A 27,500-nucleotide genomic window follows, 5' to 3' on the forward strand; every position below is an offset into this window, starting at 1 on the left:
GAAATGTCGATCTAAACATTGACTCTGAAATATCTGGTAATGCATTCTATTAAATGTAAGTATATATGTGTGTGTGTGTGTGTGTGTGTGTGTGTGTGTACACACAAGCACACATACACATACTCACACACACACATATATATGCAGGAATATATATTTATACACACACATACATACATATATATATATATATACACACACACATACATATATACAAACACACACATATGACGAAAACATGGAGGGGACAGGTGGAGGAGATTGGGAGGGTTGGCTTGAGAAGGGAGGACGCCCAAAACAGGGCAAGATGGCGAGATGGTGTGAGGGTGGTTGTTATGGCACTGACATAGATCTGTCCACACCTGTTAACAGGGATAAAACCCAGATTCAAAACACTGGCTGATGATTATATATATATATATATATATATATATATATATATATATATATATATATATATATATATATATATATATATACATATACATATACACACACACCAGCTAAAAGAGACCACATTTCATGTGGTGTGACAAAATGGTCAATTACGGTTGACCTGTGGCTAAAGAACAACAGTTTCACATGTCAAAAATAAAAGACACTGTAACACCATTACCTTTTTAAACACAAACAAAAGGTCCACAAACTGTCCCCTGAAAGTTGAAGGTGACGTCAATATCACAAACATAGATCACTGGGCATAAAACACCTGCCTCAATACTATTTCCCTGCTCAGCTCAGGTGTCTTGTCTTGCAAGGTACTTGGTAATCCCACTGGTGTTGGTGCCACATCAAAAGCACCCAGGACACTCTGTATAGTGGTTAGCATTAGGCCAAAGCAGATCGTTGAGCTTGGTACAGTCCTCCGGTTGACCAGTTCTTGTCAAGACATCTGACCCATTCCAGCATGAAGATTGGACATTAAATATTGATGGTGATGATAATGATGGTGATGATGATAATGGTATGGTACAAATGCCTTCAGGGTTTGGGTGTGAAAAGCCATCAATAAATATGCAACACATGAATGTGCATTGTGGATGTGTATATATATATATGTGTGTGTGTGTGTGTGTGTATATATATATATATATATATATATATATATATATATATATATATATATATATACATATATATACATACACACACACACACAATGCTTTATTGACTAAAAATAACTAAACTATATTCTATAACACTGTAACATACTTGAATACCAGGCTACAATCTTGCTACTAAGAGAGAGAGAGAGAGAGAGAGGTATTTGAAGGAGAGACAAACAGACAGACAGCGAAGAAGTATTTAAGAGCAGATGGAAAACAGAAGTTTAAAGAGCTCATTGATCATGTATCTGAATCGCCCACCCCCTCCTAATCCCCACCCTGGCCCAGCCCTACACCATTCCACCGATGCTGATTGTGTCGATGGAATGAATGGTGGACTGAATACATCATTCATCTCAGATAGTTGCTGCAACAACAACAACACCACCACCACTACCAACAACAACAACAACAGCAGCAGCAGCATCGAAAGCAGTAATGTCTAAAGCAACAACAACAATGATAATAACAACATTCGCACAGATTTAGGTACACAGTTTTGCTTGTGGAAATTCCTCCCCGAAAAGTTTCCTCCATTAAACGTCTCTGGCAACAACAAGAACACAGTGATGAGTTTGTCCTTCGCTTCTCGCTTTATAAAAAGATAATGTTTATTTTGTTAATTTACAGCCATTTACTACAACACCGAGAAACTGACAGATGCACGCACAGAGGCAAACATACACACACATCACAAATAACACACAGATATGATAAACGTTTATAAAGATTTTCTTTGCCTTTTTTTTTTCTCAAGATACATGCACATTATCATCGCCAACAGCAGCAACATCATCATTATAATTACCACCATCATCATTGACATCATCATCATCACGAGCATCATCATCATCATCATCATCATCATCACCACCACCACCACCAACATCATCATTATCATCACCACCATCAGGCGGGTGTGAATGTCCGTGGTTTCTGTATTGTGAAAGCGCGTGGCTTAGTGGTTAGGGCATTCGGCTCACGATTGTAAGGTCGTGAGTTCAATTCCCGGCGACGCATTGTGTCCTTGAGCAAGACACTTTATTCCCCTTTGCTCCAGTCCACTCAGCTGGCAAAAATGTGTAGTACCTGTATTTCAAAGGGGCCGGCCTTGTCACACTCTGTGTCACACTGAATCTCCTTGAGAACTACATGTCTGTGTCAATCTCCACCATATACTCAGTGGATAGCTAGATTTTTTATACACGAGACAGCAGCTGCTCAACACACGCCCACAAGTCACCTGATGCACAGACAATGAATGACTGCATGCAGGACAATTACATTCTCTTGCATGCATCGGGACAAGTTCAGATGGTCACACTTCCATGAGTGAAAAGCTTGTCTCAAACAGGCAGGGCTCATTCCCCCATCCCCACCCCAATACTGTAGCACAGCCATACCAATGTTGTCTCTGGGAAGAGACATGCTGCCTTAATATCTAACACACTCACTGATTCAATTTCCATTCATTTATTATTTATATTTTTTTATTTTCTATTTTTCCCTTTCGTTACTTCCGCAACCTTATCAATGGATATTGACTCTGTCTGTTATGAGGACCGTGTTCTGATAATGGACAGGGTCAACATTCATTGACAAGGTTACAAAAGCAACAAAAATTGTCAATAGCTTTTGACTTGAAAGCCCTCCAGAAGAGACCACCCAGACAGTTTTCATCAATGCCCAGTATCAATCTGAGGCCATCATCGCTTGTTCCCTCAAGTAACCCCCTATAAAAATTTTGAGCTGTTTTTCTGCTAATAGCTTTGGTCGAGATGACACAATGCTGTGAGTGCCTGGCAACATTCCAGACCTCAAATGCCCAATCTTGGTCTATGCATGACCCATGATTGCAGCTTGGTCAAGGTAATGAGCTATGGAAGGAGGAGGAGGAGGAGGAGAAGAAGAAGAAGAAGAAGAAGAAGAAAAAGAAGAAGAAGAAGAAGAATTTAAATGTAAGATTTACTGACCTTTTGAAATTCCCGTAGCCATAATTTTAATGTATTGTCCGGCTGCAATAATAATAATAATAATAATAATAATAATAATAATAATAATCAAAATAATAATAATCAAAATAATAATAACGAAAATAATAATAATAACAATAGAAGTTTAGTGGAATGAATTACATAGATATAATTATCAAGGACAAGAATGAAAAGTGAGATTGTAGCAGGTAGTTGAGATAGTGATTAATGACAATTTCTGTGAGATCCTAGATGTCTTGAGGTCTTCTAAACGGCAATATATCAGCCGAAAGGAGGCAGAGGAAATTGTCAAAGAACAAGTGTGTCTTGGAACTGAGATAAGCAGGATGCAAGATGCTAAATTAAAAAATAGAAGCTTTAAGAAATGAAGCCCTGTTTCAGTCTCTATGGACTGCGGCCAAGCTGGAGCAGAGCCTCAATGGGTTTCAATTTAGTTGAACAAATCGACCCCTAGAATGTATTCCATCAGTCTGTTTAGCCAAACTGGCACATTGCGGGAATGTAGACTAACCAACAATGGTTGTCAGGCGATAGGGAGCAGCCAAGCACGAACACAAAGTCATACACACACACACACACGGTGGGATTCCACACAGTTTCCAGTTATCAAATTCACTCACAAAACACTTGTTCTTTGTAAGCCTAATATCAAGGAGTTGATATTAGGAAGGGTACCTAGCCAAGGGATTGGCATAAGGAATGGCATCTAGCTACAAAAGTTGGCAGTTGAAAGGGCAGCTAGACATAGTGGTTGGCATTAGGAATGGGACCCAGCCATAGCGATTGGCATTAGGAAGGGCACTTGGCCATAGGGGTTGGCATTAGGAAGGGCACCTAGCCAAGGGATTGGCATTAGGAATGGCATCTAGCCAAAGAAGTTGTCAGTTGAAAGGGCACCTAGCCATAGTGGTTGGCATTAGGAAGGGCACCTGGCCATACGGGTTGGCATTAGAAAGGGCACCTGGCCATACGGGTTGGCATTAGAAAGGGCACCTGGCCATAGACACCATGTTAAATCTGAGACAGTGGAGCAAGACAGATTGTCTAATCTGTGCCAGCATGGAAAGCAGACATATGATGATGATGATATATAATGCCATCATCATCATAACCATCCTTCAATCAATATGTTAATCATCATCATCCTCATCACTACAGACAACATCAACCCCTTCGCACACATATTTTCCCCGCACAACTGAGAATTTGCTAAAATCTTTAGAAACAGAGTTTGTTCAATTTCTTTCGATTACATAAAAAGCCAACAGCTCTTGGAGTGTCTTGGTGAATAAAAAATGAATCAATAACAACAACAACAACAACGATAATAATAATAATAATAATAATAATAATAATAATAATAATAATAATAATAACGTGATATCTTGCATAGCTTTAGAGCTAAATAGTGGTTACAGTGGCAGTGGTGTAAAATATTCGCTACCGCCCAGTATTACTTTACGGAGAATCACAAAAATAATGGTAATTTGATCCCTGACTTGCAGACCACACCTTACTTCAACTCTTCCGACATGAACCTACAAACGAAGACGTCTGTGTTGTTGCTAAAGCAGCTCATCCCATTACACCCAAACATTGTAGGAAACAAGAAAAAAAGAAAGAAAGAAAGGACACAATGAATAATGTAATCCAGTATATACAAAGAAAAAAGAAAAAAAAAAGGAGAATCTAGAATGATTAAAGCGCGAGAATAGCTAATGTGTAATGTCTGCTGAAACTGGGTTTACTCGGGGTTAAACAACAGCCTTCAATATCAACAGTTAAGAGAAAGTTGTGGTATGTTTGTTTAAGAATCAGACGTGGTAGTTGTGTGGTAAGAAACTTTCTTCCCGACCTTGTGATTCTGGGTTCAGTCCCACTGTGGGATTTCTACTATAGCCGCTCTGTAATGTTGTCTACACACCTTAATCTCTGAGTTATGCGCCCTCTTGTGCAAGATTATTTCACAGATCCTTTAGTGCAGGAGTTCTCAACTGGGGCCCATAAGGCCCCTAAGGGTCCATATAAGATTTTTTTTGAGGGGGTGTCTTCACAACAAAATAGTAAACCAGAGATCCACAATAGTGTTTCAAGGGCCCCCTGGAAAGTTTTTGCTTTAGATGTATGTATTGGTATAAGGTTTCTTTCTCTAACATTTTACAAGGTTCAACCTACAAAGCAGATGTGTGAAAAATAAAATAGAAATTTTGAAAGAAGTTTCTATAGAACTAGTTTTTTAAACATTGAATGGCTATGGGGGAGGGTCCACCAGGATAAAATAGTAATCAAATGGTTGAGAACCCCCCTGCTTTAAAGGGTCATCATTTCAGAGGCTTGTCTTCACAATCACACTCTTTTAGTCATTACCCAACATTCATGACCAAAGGCGAAGATAAGCATGGAAACCAAACTGAAGATAGCAAGTATGGCTTTTTTTTAAATTTTTACTAACTTCACCTTTTCTGAAGATCAAATGCTGAAACTGGTGTATTACTTTAACAGCACCACCAGCAATTCTAGCATCCACTTCTAGCATCCACTTCAGCCTCCTGCCCCCCCCCCCATCGCTTGTGGCTATAGCCTGAAGCTTCTTAAACTTTTCCACTGTCCTCAGTGATGTTCCCCTAACAAGCATGGTGCACTGGAAGGACTTTCTTGAGAGGACCAATGTCTCAGTCTTTGCAACACTCCTTCTCATTCCTGCCTTACAGCACTCTGTAACAAACCCCATTTAGTGCATGCTGGAAATTATCTTCTGACAAGCCAGATAGTACTGTGTTGTCTGCAACTATCAGCCAATAAATCCAACACACGCTGCATCATACAACACACAGACCTCCCCCTTCTTTTCATCACCTTCTTTGTTTCCATATTTTCAAACTTGATAAAGAGCCAATATCCGAAACATTGATAAATTGCTTTCCTTTTCAACACTGACTTTACATACTTATTTTAAATTTTTTTGGGGGTGGGATTTGGAATTTTATATTAATGAACTGACTCTAATCCTAAAAGGGCTTTACAAATGAATCTATGCATTAATCTGGACATTTAATCTGATGTATATACAAATAACTAAGTTAACATTTCCGTTTTAATGCCCGAAACTTTGTTTTTAAAGAAGGCCTATAATGAAATATATAACTATTTGATCTCACATATGGAAAACATTCTACAGAATCAAAATATCTCTTAACATTGAAGAAAAAAATAATGAAATATTTGAAACAGGAAATAGACAAAAAAAAAAGAATTCTTTTTAAAAAGTGATAAGTTTAAATTTTGTGTGTGTAAGTGATAATATGCAAATGTGTAACTGAATTGGTGAAGCTCAGACTAAAGGAAACTACAGTAGTTAATCATGGAAAGATTAGATGTTGTGTATTTCAGGCAGCTTGAAAGAAATGATGCCAGGCTACTGAAGCAGAATTGGCAAGATTACCAACCAACATGTGGCTCCATCATATCACTTAACTAACCATGCAGTAATTTAAGAAACTCACATCCGCTCATATAATCCAGTCAAATCTCACCTCAAACATATCTTCACAGATTTTTCAAAAATTCAGCCTCACATATAAAAAAAAAAAAAAGAAAAAAACTTCCCAAAAATGTTGATAACATGAGCCACCAAAGGAGTTTATGGGTCGGGCAAATCTCTTTACATAACCCAACCAAAACTATTTATACTACCCAGCCAAACAAGTTCATAGAACTCAACCAAACTTCTTTACATAAACCAAGCCAAACTTATTTCTACAACCCAGCCAAATCTATTTATATATCCCAGCCAAACCAGTTCAGATAACTCAGCTAAATTGTTTCAATGACCCTGTAAAACCTGTCCCTTGATGTCTAAAATACTAAGTTTTTACATTTTGGATTGTATTCACATGGGTGAAATTAGATATCCGTTTTATTGTTAACCTCACAATATCATACTAAGAAATCTGTAACACAGTAACATCAATGAAATTTGAATTTATGTAGTCTGCAAGTCCAGCACCATAATCTCACGGATAATGTGCTTTGAATAACCAAGTCTTAAATCTCTTGGATTCAGAATTTGAGATTTTCAAATATGGAAATCTCTATTAAACTGTATACATTCTGGAAATTTCTGAGAAATATTTTTTTTTTTTAATTTGATTGTTTTCAGAATTCAGCAAAATACATGGATTCACACATTCCAATATGGACTTGAAGGGGTCTTTGCTTCTACAATACACCAAATATTTTCACAAATTTTTAAATACAATTTCTTACAACATTTAATTATATTAATGTAATGGGATTTTTTTTAGACAACAAATGGCTATGAGGGCCCATTCAAATGAAATAGAGAACTAACGAGTTCACAGGTAAAAAATGGTTGAGAAGCACTGATCTAATTGAAGTGACAGTTAGCTATGGTGATGATAGGTGGTTGTGAATAAGCTAAATAGATGACTGAACAAACAGCAACCTGTGTGTTTCAAAGCTGTGGCAATTCAACTGTGACGTTAATTTACTGAGTGATAGACACATCCTCTCTCTCTCTCTCTCTCTCTCTCTCTCTCTCCTGAGTGCTCACTCACACACATACACAACAATGCTATGATCATTCAACTATAATGTTAATTGATTCTGAGTGATAGATACAAACTCTCTTTCTCACTCACACATACACACACACTTACACATCAATTCTGTGTTCAATCAACTGTGATATTAAATCGATTCTGAGTGATGGATGAATCCTCTCTCACTCACTCACTCATCAATGCTGTGTTCATTCAATTGTGATGTTAATTGACTCTGAGTGAAGTGATAGACACGTCTCCTCGCTCTCTCTTTTTCATATCAATACTGTGTTTATTCAACCGTGATGTTAATAATCGTTATGTGACAGATAATGTCCTATCTCTCAGTGCAGTGACATTCTTTATCATTCAGTGAATAAGAAACAAAATGAAAGTCCTCACATGAGTTCGATGTTTTACCTTGTAACAGCGACTTAACTGCAATGAATAATGAATAATGAATAATGAAGATGGAGGCAGCTTAGAATGGTTGCTCAGCGATGATATTGATTTGTTTTGAGTAGACACACAGACAAGATTTATAACAAAGCAAGTAAATTCTCTTAATTACCTCTTAATTACTAGTAATTAAGGGATTTCCGTAACTCAGGATATTCCTCTGGCATTTATGCATCATGTATGATACACGTTATCAATTCTTTTCCAATTGCCAGCGTAACTTGGGACTTGTGGAAAGAAATCTTCATATGGCTCAGATATTATGAAACAAGGGTAATCTAAAAATCCGAAAACCAGCATGATGTTTGAACAAATTTGTGAAAATGCTGTGGATAGGAAAGGATTAATTCTTTGTTGTATTTCAGGAGAAATTTATTGAGTGTCCTTGTAATGTTTTCTCTTTTATTGACCTTGTGGCGAATAATAAACCAATAAATTATTGATTTTGTTGTTTAACTCATTTACTGTCCTCTGTATTACATATGATGGGACATATTTCCTTGGCACCCATGCTTCGTATATGATACGCATTCACCAATTTTTTTTTCAACCACTACAGTGTTACGGTTACTGCACGAAAAGGAAACAGTCCTCGTTAAACAAAACAGGTTTGGACAATAATAGTTATGTATTGAGAAATATGGTAAAAGTTTTACAATAATGGCAGTACAGAGTTGTTACAAAATAACTGAGTCAAGGAAAGACTTCCTCCCCACCACCACCCATTTTCTCACAAATTATTGTTGTTTTTTTTTTTCTTTGCCAAAAACCCATGTTTTCAGATACAGAGATTCTGGAAAATTGCCAAAAATGTGGGGATCTCCTATCCTATTCCTGTCCCTACACTAAGATATAAGGTCTTCTTACCTTGTCTATACACTAAAATATTGGGTCCTCTTACCTTGTCCCTGCACCAAAAAATAGTCCTTTCACCTTGTTAAACAAAAGAATAAAAAATCTAACATGCCTGACATAATCTCTTAGTTTGGGGTTCAAATTTTGCCTCATCCGACTGATACTTCTCACTCTCTGGGTCTCACCAAAATAAAATACATGTTATTGTTGTAGTGTCTGATGTTATGTTTGTTGTAACACAACCAAAATGAGGGCAGAGAAAGCAGTCTAGTTGGTTGATAACACCTACCAAGAACTGATCAGAATAGTGATGACCCACTCACTTTCGACGCCCGTATAGAAAGTGGGTGCGCAGATGGAAAATAATAATGACGTTGTTGTCGCTGTTGCAGTTATTGTTCTTACTCCCATAACACTGGGATTGACAATCGCTTTTATTGTTGTTGCGTAGACCTCGATCAGGCATCATTTAGCAGAGCTATAGTCAAAGGTGTTGCTTACATGATCATTCTATCTGTATACAGGTGTTAGGTATCCCAGGATACCTTCACATGACAGCTGTGTTCACTAGGTCAATAGTTCAATAAGCTAACATGACAACATGGTCATTCAATCAGTTGTTCAATACTCTACCTTGAGACAGCATTCACTAGGTCAGTAGTTCAATACCCTAACATGACACTGTGATCATTAGACCTCTAGTTCATACCCAAACATAACAGTGCGTTCACTAGAGATCACTAGTTCAATACCCAAACATAACAGTGCGTTCACTAGAGATCACTAGTTCATACCCAAACATAACAGTGCGTTCACTAGAGATCACTAGTTCAATACCCAAACATAACAGTGTGTTCACTAGAGATCACTAGTTCATACCCAAACATAACAGTGCGTTCACTAGAGATCACTAGTTCAATACCCAAACATAACAGTGCGTTCACTAGAGGTCACTAGTTCAATACCCAAACATGATACTGTGTTCACTAGACCTCTAGTTCAATACCCAAATATAAGTGAATATAAGTGTGTTCAATAGATTTCTAGTTCAATACCGTAACATGACATTGTGTTCACTAGATCAGTAGTTCAATACAATAACCTAAGGTGCTGTTCACTAGCTCAGTAGTTCAATAGCCTAACAGGGCACTGCATTAACCACATCTATAGCTAAGTATCCTAACATAATACTGTCTCCACTAGGTCACTGGTTCAATACCCAAACAGGACACTTCAATACTCTAATTTGAGATCCTGTTCACTAGATCGCTAAAACTCTAAACTGAGAATGTTCACTTGGACAATAGTTCAAATACTCTAATAGGACACTGCGTTCACTAGGCCAGTACCTCAGTATCCTAACCTGAAACCTGTGTTCACAAGATCAGTAGTTCAAACCTGAGACTGTTCACTAGGTCAGTAGTTGAACACCCTAATAGGACATTGTGTTTACTAGGTTAGTAGTTCAATACCCTAACATAACACCAGTGTTCACTGGGCCAGTAGTTCAATACCCAGAGATATTGTTCACTAGATCACTAGTTCAAACACCCACAACCTGAGAGCACCGCGTTTGATATAATCGAGGTAGACCCAACCGGTACTTGGTGGTCTTGTGCCAAAATTTGAAACTAATATTTACAAAAATGACTTATTGAATAATATGGAGTTATTATATGGGCATGAGGGCTAGAGATTTAGAGGCATTCAGGCCTTGCTAAGTAGAGGTGATAGGGAATATCAACAGGTTGAAATTGAAACTGGGTTGTTTGTTGTTGTAATGTTGTCGGCTCGAGATGAAAGGTGTTGATAATGTATACACACTGTTGATAGTCCGGAAACTGCAGTGTTTGTTCTGAGATAGTATCGCATATGGACTTGCTGTGTTAAAAACACAAATAGATATCTGAGAGAGACAGACAGACAGAGACAGTGGGAAGGAGGGAGGGAGATGAAAATTCATCCAAGAAGAGGAAGAAGGTGTAGAAGAGGAAAGAAGAGGGGGAGCAGGAGGAGGAAGAACAGGAACAAGAGGAGGGGCAACAGCAACAGCAGGAGGAGGAGGAGGAGGTGGTGGAGGAGGAGGTGGAGGAGGTGGATGAAGAGGAGGGTGGATTGGGGATGGTTAATAAGTCTATGAAGAAAATTGGGGAAAAGATTTAGATACAGACATGGCTGTGTGCTAAGAGGCTTGCTTTCCATCCAAGCAGTTTCCGGTTCAGTTCCAGTGCATGGCACCTCGGGCAAGTATTTTCTACCATAGCTTCAGGCTACCCAAAGCTTTTTATCAGTGGATTTGGTAGACAGAAAATGAAAAGAAGCTTGTCGTGTGCGTAAATATGTGTGTGTGCGTGTGGATATAGGAGAAAGGAATAAAAAATAAGAGAGTGGTAAAAGAATGAGAATAAAACAAAAATAAAAACATAAATAAAAATTATAATAAAATTAATAAAATAAGGTAAAAATAAAGGTAATGGGAGATATATTATAAATGGGTTTTGTGAGTGAGTATGCATGGGAGAGAGGAGAAAGGGAATAAAAATAAGCTAAGATAGAGGTAACAGGGTAAAGAATAAAAATAAAAATAAATAAAAGTAAACAGTATTGTATGGGGGTTAGAGGTCAAACGTTAAAGTTTCAGTAGAGTGGAGGGGTGGAAGGCCAATCAAGGTAAGGTTATAAGGACAATAATTTAGTGCAGGTATTTAAAATTGTATTCCAAGTTTAATAGCAATAAAATTATATGAAATAAAGGATTAAGAATTGAAATTAAAACACAAAATTAGAATTTAAAAAAAACAAAAAAAACACAAAAACTAAAATTTAAAAGTTACTGAGTTGAAACTAGGTAGTTTCTAAGATACTTATATTGATAGAGAGGTAGGGGAAAATAAGAGTGTACACACACACACACGGGGGGGGGGTAGCTGATGAAGGAAAATGTTCTCTATGTGGCCTGTGTGTGTTCTGTACTCTGGTTATTATTATTTTTTTGTCTACGTTTTATTTGCAATGTCCTGTACCCAGATATGCACCTATATATACAGGTAGACGTAGGTATGCACATACCTGTACATATATATGCATATACTCATTTATTATTTGTATATATATATATATATATATATATATATATATGTTTATATATACACATATATACACACATATTTATACATATATATATATGCACATATATACACACACATATATATATATATACATACACACACACACACACATATATATATACACATATATACAAATACACAGAAACACCTTCTGGTGCAGGCTTTGACTTGGCTGGCTTTTGAGGTACCGTCCCACCCATGGAACATGGAATATGGATGTTAACGTTTAACATCCATGTTCCATGTGTGGGACGGTACCTCAAAAGCCAGCCAGGTCAAAGCCTACACACACACACACATATATATATATATATATATATATATATATACACACACACGCATTTCATCATGTTGAACTGTTAATCGCTACACATTTTTTTCCTCTCATCCCTTTCTGTCAAAGAGCGTAAGCTCAAAACATCAAAGACTTTTCCATTCTACCCGACTGTCAAACTAATACACCTGCTTGTTGTTCCCTCACCTGTGTTCATCTCTTGTTTTCTGTAAACTTGAACTATGCTCATTACATAGAGAGAGAGAGAGAGAGAGAGAGAGAGATAGAGAGAGAGAGAGAGAGAGAGATGCTTATACAAACACACACTTGTACAGACAAACATAAACATCCTAGTATGAAGAAAATCCCTAATGGTAAGCTTGTTCTATATTGCAGGAGTGTAATTCACTGTGTGTTAATGTTCAGTATGTGGACACTTGAAATATGTAATATATTCCACTTGATAAGACGTCTCAAATATTTCACTCACACACACGCACATACACACACACTCCTACCTAGAACACCAGCAACAACAACAAAATGTACAATAAACAAATAAACAATATATATATGAATGATTTAAGAGAGGTGTGTATGCATATGTAATATCATTATTGCCAGCGTATATAAACAGATGGGAGTGGTCCAATATTCACATGTATACAGCTAAACACACAAATATGAACTCACACATACATGTCACACCTCACCACACCACACCAAACACACACACACACACACACACACACACACACACACACACACACACACACAGAGTAGTGTAAAAGTTTCAAGCAGTGATGTTAATTGAGTTAGGAAATGTGTTAACAAGTGGTTATTTCTTCCATTTGGCAGCTTTACTTGATAGAATTGCCGTTCAGCTTATGACCAGGATATGGTTTCATTTGCTGTTTGAAGACACTTCACCATATTTCTGCTGCCAACGCAAATGACAACAGTAGAAATGCCACTGCATTTCCCCTGAAGTACAGGACTTTTCTTCCCTTCCCATTTCCGCTGTTTTTTCTGTCTTGCAAACCAGTACACGCTGAAATGCAGTTGGTGTTAAGAGTTAAGAAGAGCATCCAGCCATAGAAAACGTGCTGAAGCCCACAATAAAACTTGGCACAACCTTGCAGCTCACCACTGCATAAACTTAAAATACAAGACCTTTGCGTTTTGTCTCTTGCCATTCTTTTTCTGTATTACAACCCACTTGACAATCTCACTACTGCTGATGGCTTGAAAATAAAAAAAAAAAAGCACCCAGAACACACCATAAGATGTTTGGCGTTAGAAAGGGCATCTAGACATAGAAAACTTATCAAAGCTGACACTGCAGTTTGCTGTGTTCTATCAAATGGTTCAACTCATGCCAGCATGGAAAACGGATGTTAAATGACAATGACGATGATGATGACTCGTGCGTTAAAAATAGTATCTTCATAGGGACACAGATTCAGATTTAAAGAAGAAAGATGAAACTATGATGTAAAATAGACATCTGTGGCTATGTGGTAAGAAGTTTGCTTCCCAACCACATGGTTCTAGGTTCAGTCCCACTGGGTGGCACCTTGGGCAAGTGTCTTCTGTTATAGCACGAACCAATCAAAACCTTACGAACTGAGAGGAAAGAAGTCTGGTATGTGTGTGTGCGCGTGTGCATGTGTGCTTGAGTGTCTCCTTGACTCTGATAGTTGTAAATGATTGATTATCGTCATTAATGCAGTGCTCTTCATTTCCAGTCTGCCATGACAAACATGTCTGGCCACGGGGGAAATATTCACCTCACCTGGGAACAGGTGAGGGCTGGAAAAAAGGATGGGCATCCAGCCGTAGAAAATCCACCTCAGCAAATTCTATTCAATCCATGACAACATGGAAAAGTGGATCTTAAAATGATGAAGATGACGATGATGATAACGTTGATGATGTCGATGATGATGATTCATCAGTTTTTGGCAGTGTGCAATTTGTGCATGCTTATATTCAACATCAGCTTTTGGGGAATATACAATATACAATTCTGTGTGTATATATTCTGTATGGGTTTTTGGGAAAGTACATTTGCGTGTGTATAAACTTTACATCAGTTTTTGGCAGTGTACAGATTGTGTATGTATATATTCTGCCTAAGTTTTGCTTTACTCTGGCATTTGTCTTGTTTCTTGGGGTGTTCTAGTGTTCTGTCTATTGTTTATGTTATATTCTTGTGTGTAGTGGTGATGGTGGTGGTGTGACTAAGTGCAGTCAGTGTTGCGTGTGAGCTGGTGGTGGCAGCGGCGGTGGCAGTGTGTGGGATGTTATTATTTTTAGTCGAATCTAAGGTAGAAAGCTGGCAGAGTCATTACTCTGTCGGACAAAAATGCTTAGCATTTCTCCTGGCTCTGCTGAATTTGATTTTGCTTTGCATCCTTTTAGGGGTCGATATAAAATAAGTACCAATTTAACAAAAACCATATCAAAAAGCCGCCAGTTTTTCTGTCAGTTTGCGAACTTCCACTTATCAATTAACGAAACGCAATTCTCATATTAATTTCATAAAGTCATCACTGGAGCAAATATCACTGCAGGTTGTACCCAACATTAAAGTGTTGTCACCTTGGTATAACTTCATTAAGGCTCTGTCCTCAGCCTACTTCTGTTCAATGTCAGCATCTACCACTTCTTCCCTAAATGTGTTGACCATTTGCCAACACTTCAAACCCTTATTTTCAGTCATATTCTGCCAGTCAACTTTTGCTTTACATCATTCCAGATTTGAGAGATTAGATAAAGTATCATAGTGGATAAAGGATAAAGGCCCTTCCCAAGTCGTACAGACTCATAACGGCTGGTTTCCAGGTTTCCATGGCATATGTATTCCCCACCTGGATGGGACACCATTCCGTCACAAGTTTCTACAGCTGGGTGCCCTTCCTAATACCCACCACCCTAAGAGTGTAGTGGGTGCTCTTTACATGCCACCGGCACAGGTGCCAGTTACAAAATACTGACATCAGGCATGACTACAATCTTATCATTCATATATATATATATATATATATATATATATATATATATGATAGGCTTCTTTCCATTTCCATCTACAAAATTTAATTACAAGGCTTTGATTTGCCTGAAACTATAGTAAAAAAAACTATTGCTCGAGGTTCCGTGCACTGAGATTGAACTGAGAACCATGTGGTTGGAAAGCAAACTTCTTACCACACAGCCATGCTTGAGCCTATATATTTGGTGTGTCAAATGTATGTGTGCTGGAGTGAGAGATTGTTGGTATATGCAAGAGAGAGAGAGAGAGAGAGAGAGAGAGAGAGAGCATGGGTGTATGTGTAAAAGACAGAGCATATGTGTGCGTGTACATAACAAAGCTAGAAAGAGAGAAAAAAAATGTTTATTTACGATTTGACTAGTTTTAAAGTGGAGCCCGGCTGTGTCTGTATAAACCTATCATTTTATGACAACAATAATATTATTTTACACACAATCACAGTTTCTCAACAAACTCTGCCCACATGTTACACACAACAGACTGAATCGGTAAACATTTATTTTCCCCTCATTCAGCTTTAACATGACAGTAATCTCAACACTTTACTATCAATCATCTAGTAGCACGACTACCACGTAGGAGCTACATTCAATACACCATGTGGGGGTTGCATTTAATATTAAATGGGACTTAGTCTCAAATGCCATGTGGGAGATACCATATTATATAGGCGTGTTATTCTCACCATAACTTGTTGGGGTTGTACTCCATATGGCATCTAGGAGTTGCACTCACTATACCATCAACATCATCATCATCATCATTTAATGTCCATCTTCCATGATGGCACAGGTTGGATGGTCTGACAGGAGCTGACAAGCCAGAGTGCTTCACCAGGCTCCAAATGTCTGTTTTGGCATGGTTTCTATGGCTGGATGCCCTTCCTAATGTCAACCACATAACAGAGTTTACTGGGAGTTTTCTAACTGGCACCAACACAGGTGCTTTATACGTGGGCCCAGCACGTGGCACCAGCAGGGTCACCAAGTAGCTTGCAAGACATAGATTTCTAGGCTGAGAAAGGGAGTGGCACCAAGGGAGGTGGCTGTGAGCCAGGTGAGAGGTTGAAGCAGCATTTCTAAACCGGGGTTCTCCAGAACCCTAGGGTCCCACAAATGGTTCCTAGGGGTTCCGCAAGAAGGAGTGAGATAAGCCAATGCTAATTTCATGAATGTAATATTACTAATCATGCACAACATCCTATGTAACCTATTATGTTATCAAAAGAATCCGTAATTTATGGACACCCCATATATCATCATCATCATCATCATCGTTTAACGTCCGCTTTCCATGCTAGCATGGGTTGGACGATTTGACTGAGGACTGGTGAAACCGGATGGCAACACCAGGCTCCAATCTAATTTGGCAGAGTTTCTACAGCTGGATGCCCTTCCTAACGCCAACCACTCAGAGAGTGTAGTGGGTGCTTTTACGTGTCACCCGCACGAAAACGGCCACGCTCGAAATGGTGTCTTTTATGTGCCACCCGCACAAGCCAGTCCACTCGAAAATCCTACGGGAGCCAGTCAGGCGGTACTGGCAACGGCCACGCTCAAAATGGTGCATCTCATGTGCCACCCGTATGTATATGTGTGTGTGTGTGTGTGTGTGTGTGTGTGTATTTACCATGTGAACTATGATGAAAAAATATGAGAAAGATATGGTATATATTTTTTTTTGTGCAAGGGTTCCTTGAGACGTGTAATTTATTTTAAGGGTTACACAAAGGTAAAAAGATCGACTTTGCCTTTCATCCTTTTGCAGGGTCAATAAATTAAGTACCAGTTGCATACTGGTCGATCTAATTGACAGCCCCCCCCCCCCCCAAAAAGAATTTCGAGCCTTGTGTCTGGATTAGAGAAAAATATGTGAAGCATCCTCTGTTTGGCGAACACTGAAGCAATGGATTGAAATATCAATGTAAAGTATCTTTACATTTAAAGAGTTTATTATGAGTGGAGTAGTTTTTAACTTAACTTATGGGCTTGGTTGGCACCGGTTAATCTAAGGCAATGATACAAAGTACTTGCCGAAAGGTGCCATGCAGCAGTTGTGAACCCACAAACTATGTGAATGCAAAGCAAATTTTTTCAAGCTCATTGCAATCCTTTGCCCATTCATAGATAAGAGCTAAATCTAAGCCATCATGCTTATCTAAAACAGATATCAATAGCCTAGGTCTATCCTCAACTGCCTCAAGTACCGTTTTATCAGGCATATAAGTCGCCAGAGTCTATAGTGTAAACATGCAGTGCAAACACTCAGACATCATCGCTATCTTTGCAAATCCGGTTGTATTTCACATGTGATTTTTGGTCCTCCAAAATTGTCAAGGTGTTGATCTACCATGGTTTAGCTGTAAATTTTGATCTGAGAATTTCAACTTGTATGTCAGAGAATACAGTATCATTACCATCACCATCATCATCATTATTATTTAATGTCCATTGTCCATGCTGGCATGAGTTGGGCAACTTGACCAGGCTGTCAAGCTGAAAAGCTGCACAAGACTTCAGTCTGATTTGACATGGTTTTCCACAGCTGGGTGCTAATGCCAATTACTCCAAGAGTGTAAAGAGTGCTTTTATGTGCCACTGGCACGAGTGCCATTTGTGCGACACCGGGGTGCTTTTATGTGCCACCAGCACAGGTGCCAGTTTGTGTGACACTGGTATCAGCCACGACTGTGATTTTGCTTGGCTTGATGGGTCTTCTTCTCAAGCACGAGATAATGCCAAAGGTCTTGGTCGTTGCCTCTGTGAGGCCCAACGCTCAAAAGGAACTCAGCCACTTTGCATCCATGAGGCCCAACACTCAATGCCCGAAAGAAATATAAATATACAAATATAAAACACATATATACGACAGGCTTCTTTCAGTTTCCATCGACCAAATCCACTCACAAGGCTTTGGTCGGCCCGAGGCTATAGTAGAAGACACTTGCCCAAGGTGCCACGCAGTGGGAATGAACCCGGAACCATGTGGTTGGAAAGCAAGCTACTTACCACGCAGCCACTCCAGAAATTGTTGCCACTTTTAATATACAAGTTCAATATGTAATCTCCTGTCCATCCTGACCTGGTCAATAGCTGAAAATGGAAGGGTTCCCCCAGCAGTGACAAGTACAAATGCATCTAATTTCTCAGAACTAGTCATTTAACTAACGAGTTAGCATGTTGCCTTAACATAAATGATGGTGATGATGATGATGATGATGATACAGTATTAGATGTGACTACATTGTGGCTGGTCACATCTCACTGACCACTTGAATAACATAGTGAGTGCCTGTGTGAAGGGAAGACAAATATGTGTGATGACAGGTGTGGAGAGTGTGTGTGTGTGTGTGTGTGTGTGTGAAGACAGGTGTATATCCATTTGTGTGTATGTGTGTGTAAAGACTACATGTGAGTGTGTGACTGTGTGTGCGTGTGTGTGTGTGTGTGTGTGTAATGACAGGTGTGAATGAGGGATGAAGACTGGTGAATGTCAGATGGTGGGAGTGGAGAGGACAAGCGTGTGTGTGTGTGTGTGAAAACAAGTGTGTGTGTGTGTGTGTGTGTGTGTGTGTGTGTGTAAACAGGTGAGTGAATGGTGAAGATTGATGAATGTCAGGAAGACGGGTGGGGAGGGAATGAAGACAGGATGTGTGTATGCATGAGTGTGTGTGTGTGTGTGTGTGTGTGTGTGTGTGTATAAAGAGAGGTGAGTGTGTGGAGGAGAATAGCAAGTGTCAGTATAGGACAGGAGTGTAGGTGAAGATAGGTATGTGAGGGTGTGTGTATGTATATGTATATATATATATATATATATATATATATATATAAAGGGTGAGCCGTGCATGTATGTAGAATTAGGTCATCAACTACAAAAAATGCATTAAAATTTTTTTTTATAAAATGTAATTTTTTTTTTTTTTGCTCTTATAATTTTGTTTTGGTTTTTTTTTTCTCTTTTTCTTTTTTCTCTTTTCTTTCCATTGATTGAAGCAGATGTGTGACTTTATCGCATCACAATGCTTTAATGAACAATTGTCACAGCGGAATAATTGCTTCACCCCCCCCCCCCAGCCCCCACCCACCCACCCACCCGCTCTCTTTTCATGCTTCTTGTCATTCTCATTGTTGTTGCTGTCAGTGTTGTCGTTGTTATTGCTGCTATCAATATTGTATCGTTATTGTCTTCTCCACCTACAGCCCAACTACACAACAAACTTCTCTCTCCCTCCCTCTCTCTCACTGCCACTGACCAAACGCAAAGATCTTCAGCCAATGGAAATACACTATACAGACACACAGACACACAGACATCATCATCATCATTTAATGTCTGCTTTCTATGCTGGCATGGGTTGGATAGTTTGACAGGAGTTGGCTAGGCAGAAGACTACACTAGCCTTCAGTGACTGTTTTTTTTTTCCATGGTCTTTTACAGCTGGATGCCCTTCCTAACACTAACCACCCTGCAGAGTTGACCGAGTGCTTTTTACATGCCACCTCCACAGTTGAGGTCAGTTTTGTCATGGTTTTTACAGCTCGATGCCCTTCCAAATGCCAACCACTTTGCAGTGTGGACTAGATGCTTTTTATGTGATACCAGCACAGGTGATGTCAGTTTCCATAAGGTTTTTACAGCTGGATGCCCATCCGAATACCAACCACTTTACAATGTGTCCTGGATGCTTTTCATGTGGCACCAACACTGACAGGGTCACCAAGTAACTTCCAAGCCAAAAAATCTTTTGATACATTTCTATATTAATAAGTAGCAGTAGTAGTAGTAGTAGTACAGAATGTGGTGGTGGCGGTGGTAGTGGAGTGAGTGAGATGGTTAGATAATTAAGTGTAAACAAAAGAAAAGAAGAAAAAAAAAACAGAATTAGGAGATGGAGAGGAATGGTCTGTTGTGGTCTTTATGTTCTCCTCTCGTCCTAGAAGTGGCACAATCCTGTGATTTGATCTCGCTTCGCCAGTATTCATCAGCTGATAGCTTTAAACACCAGATAGTCTTTCAGTTCCTGTGTCTCATCTGTCATTAAACATTCCACAGATCAGTCTTAACTCATTTTTCTCGACCCTCCTCTCCCATGACTTCCACCTCTCAGTAACATTACACGGCTTCACACACAAATTCGTGCAGTCTGTCTTGGAAATAGAGAATCCAATTGTTGCTGTGGTTGTTATTATTTAGTTCAAGATAGGCTTTGACTGAGCAGACTTTACGATCAAAGGCCTTCGGGTCACACCCATCCCACCTTTTTGTCTATCAAGGACCACTTCCCTAACTTTTGCAGTCATTCTTCATTTGCTGGTGATAGCGTATTTTACTCTTTTACTCTTTTACTTGTTTCAGTCATTTGACTATGGCCATGCCGGGGCACCACCTTTAGTCGAGCAAATCGACCACAGGACTTATTCTTTGTAAGCCTAGTACTTATTCTATCGGTCTCTTTTGCCGAACCACTAAGTTACGGGGACGTAAACACACCAGCATCGGTTGTCAAGCGATGTTGGGGGGACAAACACAGACACACAAACATACACATACACACACACACACACATATATATATATACATATATATGAGAGGCTTCTTTCAGTTTCCATCTACCAAATCCACTCACAAGGCTTTGGTTGGCCCGAGGCTATAGTAGAAGACACTTGCCCAAGATGCCACGCAGTGGGACTGAACCCGGAACCATGTGGTTGGTAAGCAAGCTACTTACCACACAGCCACTCCTACGCCTATTTTCTCTATTTTTTTACAAACAAGTCAACATAGCCTATAGTGTAATCACAGCTTGTAGTGTAAACATGTGGTGTAAACATGTAGTGTAAACATGTAGTGTAAACATTCAAACATCATCAGTATCTTTTCAAGTTCTGCAGCATTTCACATGGAATTTTTGGTTTTCCAAAGTCGTCTTAGTGTCTAAGTCAACATACCTGTCTTTGCTGTAAATTTTGCTCTGAAAAATTTGACTCGTTTTCTGGAGAATACAGTAAGCTATGACTGACTGAACTTTTTGCCAAGGGCATTCCAGCCATGCCCATCCGTTTTTTTTTTTTTTTTCTATCTCAGACTACTTCTTCGACTTCTTTCACCTTTTCTTCATTTACCGGTGAAACCACGTTTTCTAGCACAGAAATCGATGAACGACTTCTTTGAGGACAACTTCTTTGATTTCCTGTGCCTCTTTGTCGTTTATTTGTGATACGTTCTCATTACAGCTAGCCACTAGCACTAATTAGGTTACCTAGGTAACACAAACTATCACAATCTGTGAGTTACCTGAGCATTACCGAGTCTCAGGTCAGCTCTGCTCCAGCAGTACAATAACAGGTGTGTTGACAACGTGAAGGATAAGGTGTAAACCACATACCTGTTGTTTCACTTATACTATTGTTCCATGCTCTCACATGCATTGACCAATCACATGATGTTTACTGAGACAGTCTGAACATAATACAGTGTCATCATTCTCCAGTGTATTTTTATATCTACTATTTTTATACTTGTTTCAGTCATTGGACTGTGGCCACACTGGGGTACCATCAAATTGACACCAGTACATCATCCTCCTCATCGTCATCATCATCGTTTAACGTCCGCTTTCCATGCTAGCATGGGTTGGACGATTTGACTGAGGACTGGTGGACCAGGAGGCGACACCAGGCTCCAATCTTATTTGGCAGAGTTTCTACAGCTGGATGCCCTTCCTAACACCAACCACTCAGAGAGTGTAGTGGGTACTTTTACGTGCCACTGGCACGAGGGCCAGTCAGGCGGATACTGGCAACAGTCACGCTCGAAATGGTGTATTTTACGTGCCACCTGCACAAGGGCCAGTCCAGGGGCACTGGCAATGATCTCACTCGAATGTCTTACTGGCAAAGGCCACGCTCGAAATGGTGTATTACGTGTCATCTCTCAGTCTTTTTTATTGACCTCCAAAAGGATGAAAAGCAAAAAGGCAAAGTCAACCTCGGTGGAATTTGAACTCGGAATGGAAAGCTAGAAGAAATACCACTCAGCATCTTGTCCAGCAAGGTAAGTATTCCGTCAGCTTGCTGCCCTCAGAACTTTTATAATAACAACGGCAACCACATTAACCTGTTCATTTCCACATTTCAGTTGAAGTACACAGCTTTCAATTCAATTCAATTAATTTTGAAAATAATAAAAAATTTATTGAAATAACTTTGTCAGTATTAAACTTGTGTTTGAAACATAAATTAATATGAAATTTTGATGGATGGTTTTAATTTAGATCACTTTAAAACGGGAAGCTTGCATCGAAGGGCCAAGGGCAGTTTCAGGCGGGTTGGTATCAAAAGAGGTTAACGACGATCGTTTAACGATAATAACTAATTTCTTGTAATGGAGGCAGATGCAGCTGTGTGTTTTAGCAGTTTGGTGGTTGCAAAAGAATCTGCATTGATTTATTGAAAATGTTGAATGCAGTTCAAATGAGCTAAGCAGAAGAAAAAAAAAAAAGGAAAAAAAGTAGTTTTCTATTGAAATATTAGCTGATAAATTAATGCCGAAAGGTTATGTGATTTGACACAGTCTTTATCCATTTTCCACAGAATTTAGACATGTATGCAATACTATTGGAGACAACAACCAGTTCTTTATTTAGATGTAATTAAGAATTTGTCTGCAAGACACTGAAAAGATGGGTAATAAATAAGAATTGAAAAAGAGTCAAATATATGTAGTACAAGTCTAGAATTTGTAACCAAATGCAATATTCTACAATGTTCTTAGGAAAAAAACATCTGCAAGAATATTGTCGTCAATGAAGATTATGAGAGTAGATATTCTAAAAATAGCCAAAATATACTGCAAAATATTGAAAGACTACCAGAAGCTAGCAAAAGTGTTATTAAATACTTCAATTAGTTGACTAAAATGTTAACATTGTTGTCTATGAAACAGTAACTAATATGGCATGGAAGATAGTATTTAGTACCACAGGGTTAAAATATATAGAGGTATTGCTTTGTTTTTTGTTTATTTCTCTTGAGGTAAACACTTGTATGCTGAAGATGCTGCTGTACTCCATCTCAAAAGTGTAGGGGTCGATGCTTCATCAGATGATGAAGCAGACCTACAGGTGTTTCAGACCCTTTGACCAGAGCTACTCGGGGCCACTCACCGATGTAGGCGACTAGACTCCCACACAACAGCACACGCTTTGTCGAGTCAGTTGTTGTGACTCTGAGCCAGATGTTGTGACTTTGGGCCAGATGTTGTGACTCTGGGCCAGATGTTGTGACTCTGGGCCAGATGTTGTGACTCTGGGCCAGATGTTGTGACTCTGGGCCAGATGTTGTGACTCTGGGCCAGATGTTGTGACTCTGGGCCAGATGTTGTGACACTGGGCCAGATGTGACTCTGGGCCAGATGTTGTGACTCTGGGCCAGATGTTTCCACCATCCTCGCTGCTTGATCTTGCTGCATCATTTGTTCTCTCTGGGATCAGATGCAATGTCTTGCTTTCTCAGAGGCTTTCAACAATTTTCTGGCAACATCATTTCTCTCCTTCATGTGATAAGGGCATCCATTAAGGGCCTCCTGTCACAGGAACCATGTGTAAACGCAGACATTGGAGCTCAAAGTAGTCCTTGGTTGACTTTGCCTTTCAGACATCTGATCTCAGTGCAGTTTGATTTTGTACTTCATGCTTTCGGAATCGATAAAATAAGTACCAGCTGAGTACTGGGGTCAATGTAATTGACTTACCCCTTCCCCAGAAATTGTTGGCCTTGTGCCAAAATTTGAAACCATTATTATTATTATTATTGTGTGAGAGAGACTTGCATGCCATCAAAGTGACACAGAGGTACAAATATATGAAGCCCAATATATCCATCATGATTACCCGTTTGATTGAGGGTACACCAGGCACATGCATCACAACCATATGTGCATGACATGGTGATCTCTTATCAAGATAAACAGTGTATGACCTTGCCGATGGAGCCCATTTAGAATTTTCTTCAGGTCAAGTAGTTCAACCCAATCAAAAGGTCCCTGAATAAGGGTTGTTTAAGGATGATGAATGAAATACCCATGTTTCCAGAGGTGAATTATTCAAACCCCCAAGAATTCCTCTTGACACATGGCTATCATGGTCCCAAAATTTCTGCTCATGACCAGAGATGCACATATCGTCAGCCACCAAGGGACATGCTCAACTGGTTAAGGTCAAACAACTGACAAGCAAATCTGTGGTATTAAGCAGAATATTTGCTGTAGCCCATCTTTTATACCAAGACAAAACAAAGTACATGATAACACTTCCAATCAGTTAAGATCAGAAGCCATGAGAGCCACTGCCTGGTACTGCATCAGAACATTTATTATTATTATTATTATTATTATTATTAAAATTCTGCCGGGGTCGACTTTGCCTTTCATCCTTTTGGGATCAATTAGCTAAGTACCAATTTACGTATTGGGGTCGATGTAATCGACTTAATCCCTTCCCCCAAATTTGAGGCCTTGTGTTTCCAGCAGAAAGGATTATTATTATTAATATTATTATTATTATTTGGGCAGTGGATTGGCAGAATTGTCAGAGCATTAAACAAAATACTCTGCAGGATTTGTTCTGAACTTTTTACATTCCACCAAGGTCAACATTGCCTTAAATTTTTCTTTGTGGTTGATAAAATAAAGAACAAGCGAAGTAGAGGGGGTGGGCAGGGGTCAACATTATGATAAAACACTCCCTCTAAGTATGTGGCTTTTTTCTTGCACCAAAAATTATTAGTAATAATAATTTGTTAGGCACAAGAGCGGAAACTGTGTGGTGGGAAGTTGTCAATTAAACCAACCCACTTTTTGACTTGTATTTCACTGACCTTGGAGAGACAAAAAGCAAAGTTGTCAATGGTGGGATTAGAACCCAAGTTGTAAATAACTGAAACAAATAGTGTAAGACGTTTTGTCTAATGCATTAATGTTCTACACTTCACCGTCATCATCATCATCATTGTCATTTAGTGTGCCTTTGTCCATGCTGGCATGGGTTGGACAGTTTGACAAGAACAGACAAACTAGCTCTGCTAGGTTCAATGTCTGTTTAAGCACAGTTCCTACAGCTGGATGCCCTTCCTAATGCTAACCACTTAATCACAATGCCATATGCCCGCGCTTTTAAGCACTACGCCATATGGCATAGTGGTCAAGAGCACAAGTTACTAACCCCAAGATTCAAAGTTCGATTCCAGGCAGTGACCTGAGTAATAATAACAACAACAATAACAATAATAATAATAATAATAATAATAATAATAATAATAATAATAATAATAATAACATCGAAAAATACCTTAGGAATGAGACCAAGACTGATATCTGACCCAAAGTCTGTTTTGCTTTTTACCGTACCAAAACCAATTAAATAATACTATATCATATGGAGCAGTGCTCCAGCATGGCCACAGTCAATGACTAACCAGTAAGAGATAAAGACAGTGTGTGTGTGTGTGTGTGTATGTAAGCCAGTGAACTGGCTGACCATATAGTAGTAGTTGTAGTAGTAGTAATAGTAGTAGCCGTATCATCATATGACTAGTTTAGTAGTTTATAGCTGATTGTGTAGTACTGTGAGAGAGAGAGAGAGAGAGAGTGTGAGAGTGGCTGAGGGTGGGGGGAGGAGACCAAGACAGATTCTGCACTGTTAGTGTTTATATGCAGGAGACTATAATACTGATGATGGTTAGTGAATATCAATATCTGAGAACTGGGACACACAGACATATTTAAGTGACAGACAGACAGACCGATAGACAGACATATATACTGTGTAAAAATAGGAAGAAAGATGAGTGTTCAATATTATAAATGGTGAGATCATTTACTGAAAGCTGTAAACTGTTACTCAGAGTTTTCCTCGTCACTCAGTTTTGGATTATTGTTTAATACAGAGCATAGAAGTTTATTAAAGAGGAAGTTGAAAGAGTTGATTAGCAACAGGAAGTGTTGGTCGGTTAATGAAAAATAAGAACGGGAATATTTGTTGGCTTACGATGGTAACTATTGTTTGTTGTTTGAAAAATACTAACAAAAAAACACATTTGGTCAGTAATATAGTAAATATATTGCAGAAAAGATAGGTTGGACATAGCAATATAATATATAGGATAAAATGTGTTATAAAACGTGTGCGTGTGTGTGTGTGTGAAAAATAGTAAGAATACAGAGCAGAGACTGCAACTTGCAAAGGATAAAGAAGCTCCAATTTCCAGAGACTGTTATTGTCATATGACAGCGGCAGTTAAACATTTAGAGGTACAAGGTTATATGAAGTAGGGACTTCTTACAGTGTCTGCAGAAAGCATGCACCTCAGACTGCTTGTTCAGATGTTCATCATCTTGGAATAGGATTGCTGTTTCCTCATTTACAGAAACCTGGCAGTATAGATTCTAATGAAAATTACAATGTAAGGGTTACAAGCAACAAAGTTAAATGCTTGTCAAACAAGATCATCATCATGAATATCATCATTTTAAGATCCCCTTTTCCACTTGCATGGGTCAGATGGAGTTTATTGAGGTAGATTTTCTATGACCAGATGCCCTTCCTGTTGCCAACCTTCACCTGTTTCCTAGAAAAGTAGTGTCTCCTTGTGGCTAGATATGTTGTTGCAGAATACTAGAAATGGCTTACAAAGAATAAGTCCTGGGGTCGATTTTCTCGACTAAAGGTGGTGCTCCAGCATGGCCACAGTCAAATGACTGAAACAAGTAAAAGAGTAAAAAGAGTAAAAGAGTAAGTCTGACCAAAAGAAACAATCACATCATCACAGCTAACACTGGAGATTAGCAGAGGCCTGCAGCTCACAAGGCATCCAAACTATGCTGGCATGGAAAATGGACATTGATGATGATGTTGATAACAATGATGATGATGACGTGATGATGATGACGGTGGTGATGGTGGTGGTGGTGATGTATCATGTCTTCTTTCAAGTTAGAATTTTCAGTTAGGCCAATATAAGATCTGTGAGCAAAATTGTTGCCAAGGTGAACTTGAGCAGAGCTGACTAAA

At 39.0% G+C, this 27,500-nt stretch overlaps 1 protein-coding gene across 1 annotated transcript in view; it reads right to left on the reverse strand.

The window, feature by feature from the left end:
- Positions 1-27,500, reverse strand: part of LOC106877914 (inositol polyphosphate-5-phosphatase A) — a 119,871-nt gene that overhangs the window by 61,207 nt on the left and 31,164 nt on the right. The window contains exon 2 of the mRNA XM_089366149.1: positions 3,080-3,121. Coding sequence (XP_089222275.1) covers positions 3,080-3,121 — 42 coding nt within the window. The remainder of the gene's footprint in view (positions 1-3,079; positions 3,122-27,500) is intronic.

This window comes from Octopus bimaculoides, chromosome 18 (assembly GCF_046866305.1).
Source record: "Octopus bimaculoides isolate indiv1 chromosome 18, ASM4686630v1, whole genome shotgun sequence".
In the NCBI taxonomy this organism is placed as follows: Eukaryota; Metazoa; Mollusca; class Cephalopoda; order Octopoda; family Octopodidae; genus Octopus; species Octopus bimaculoides.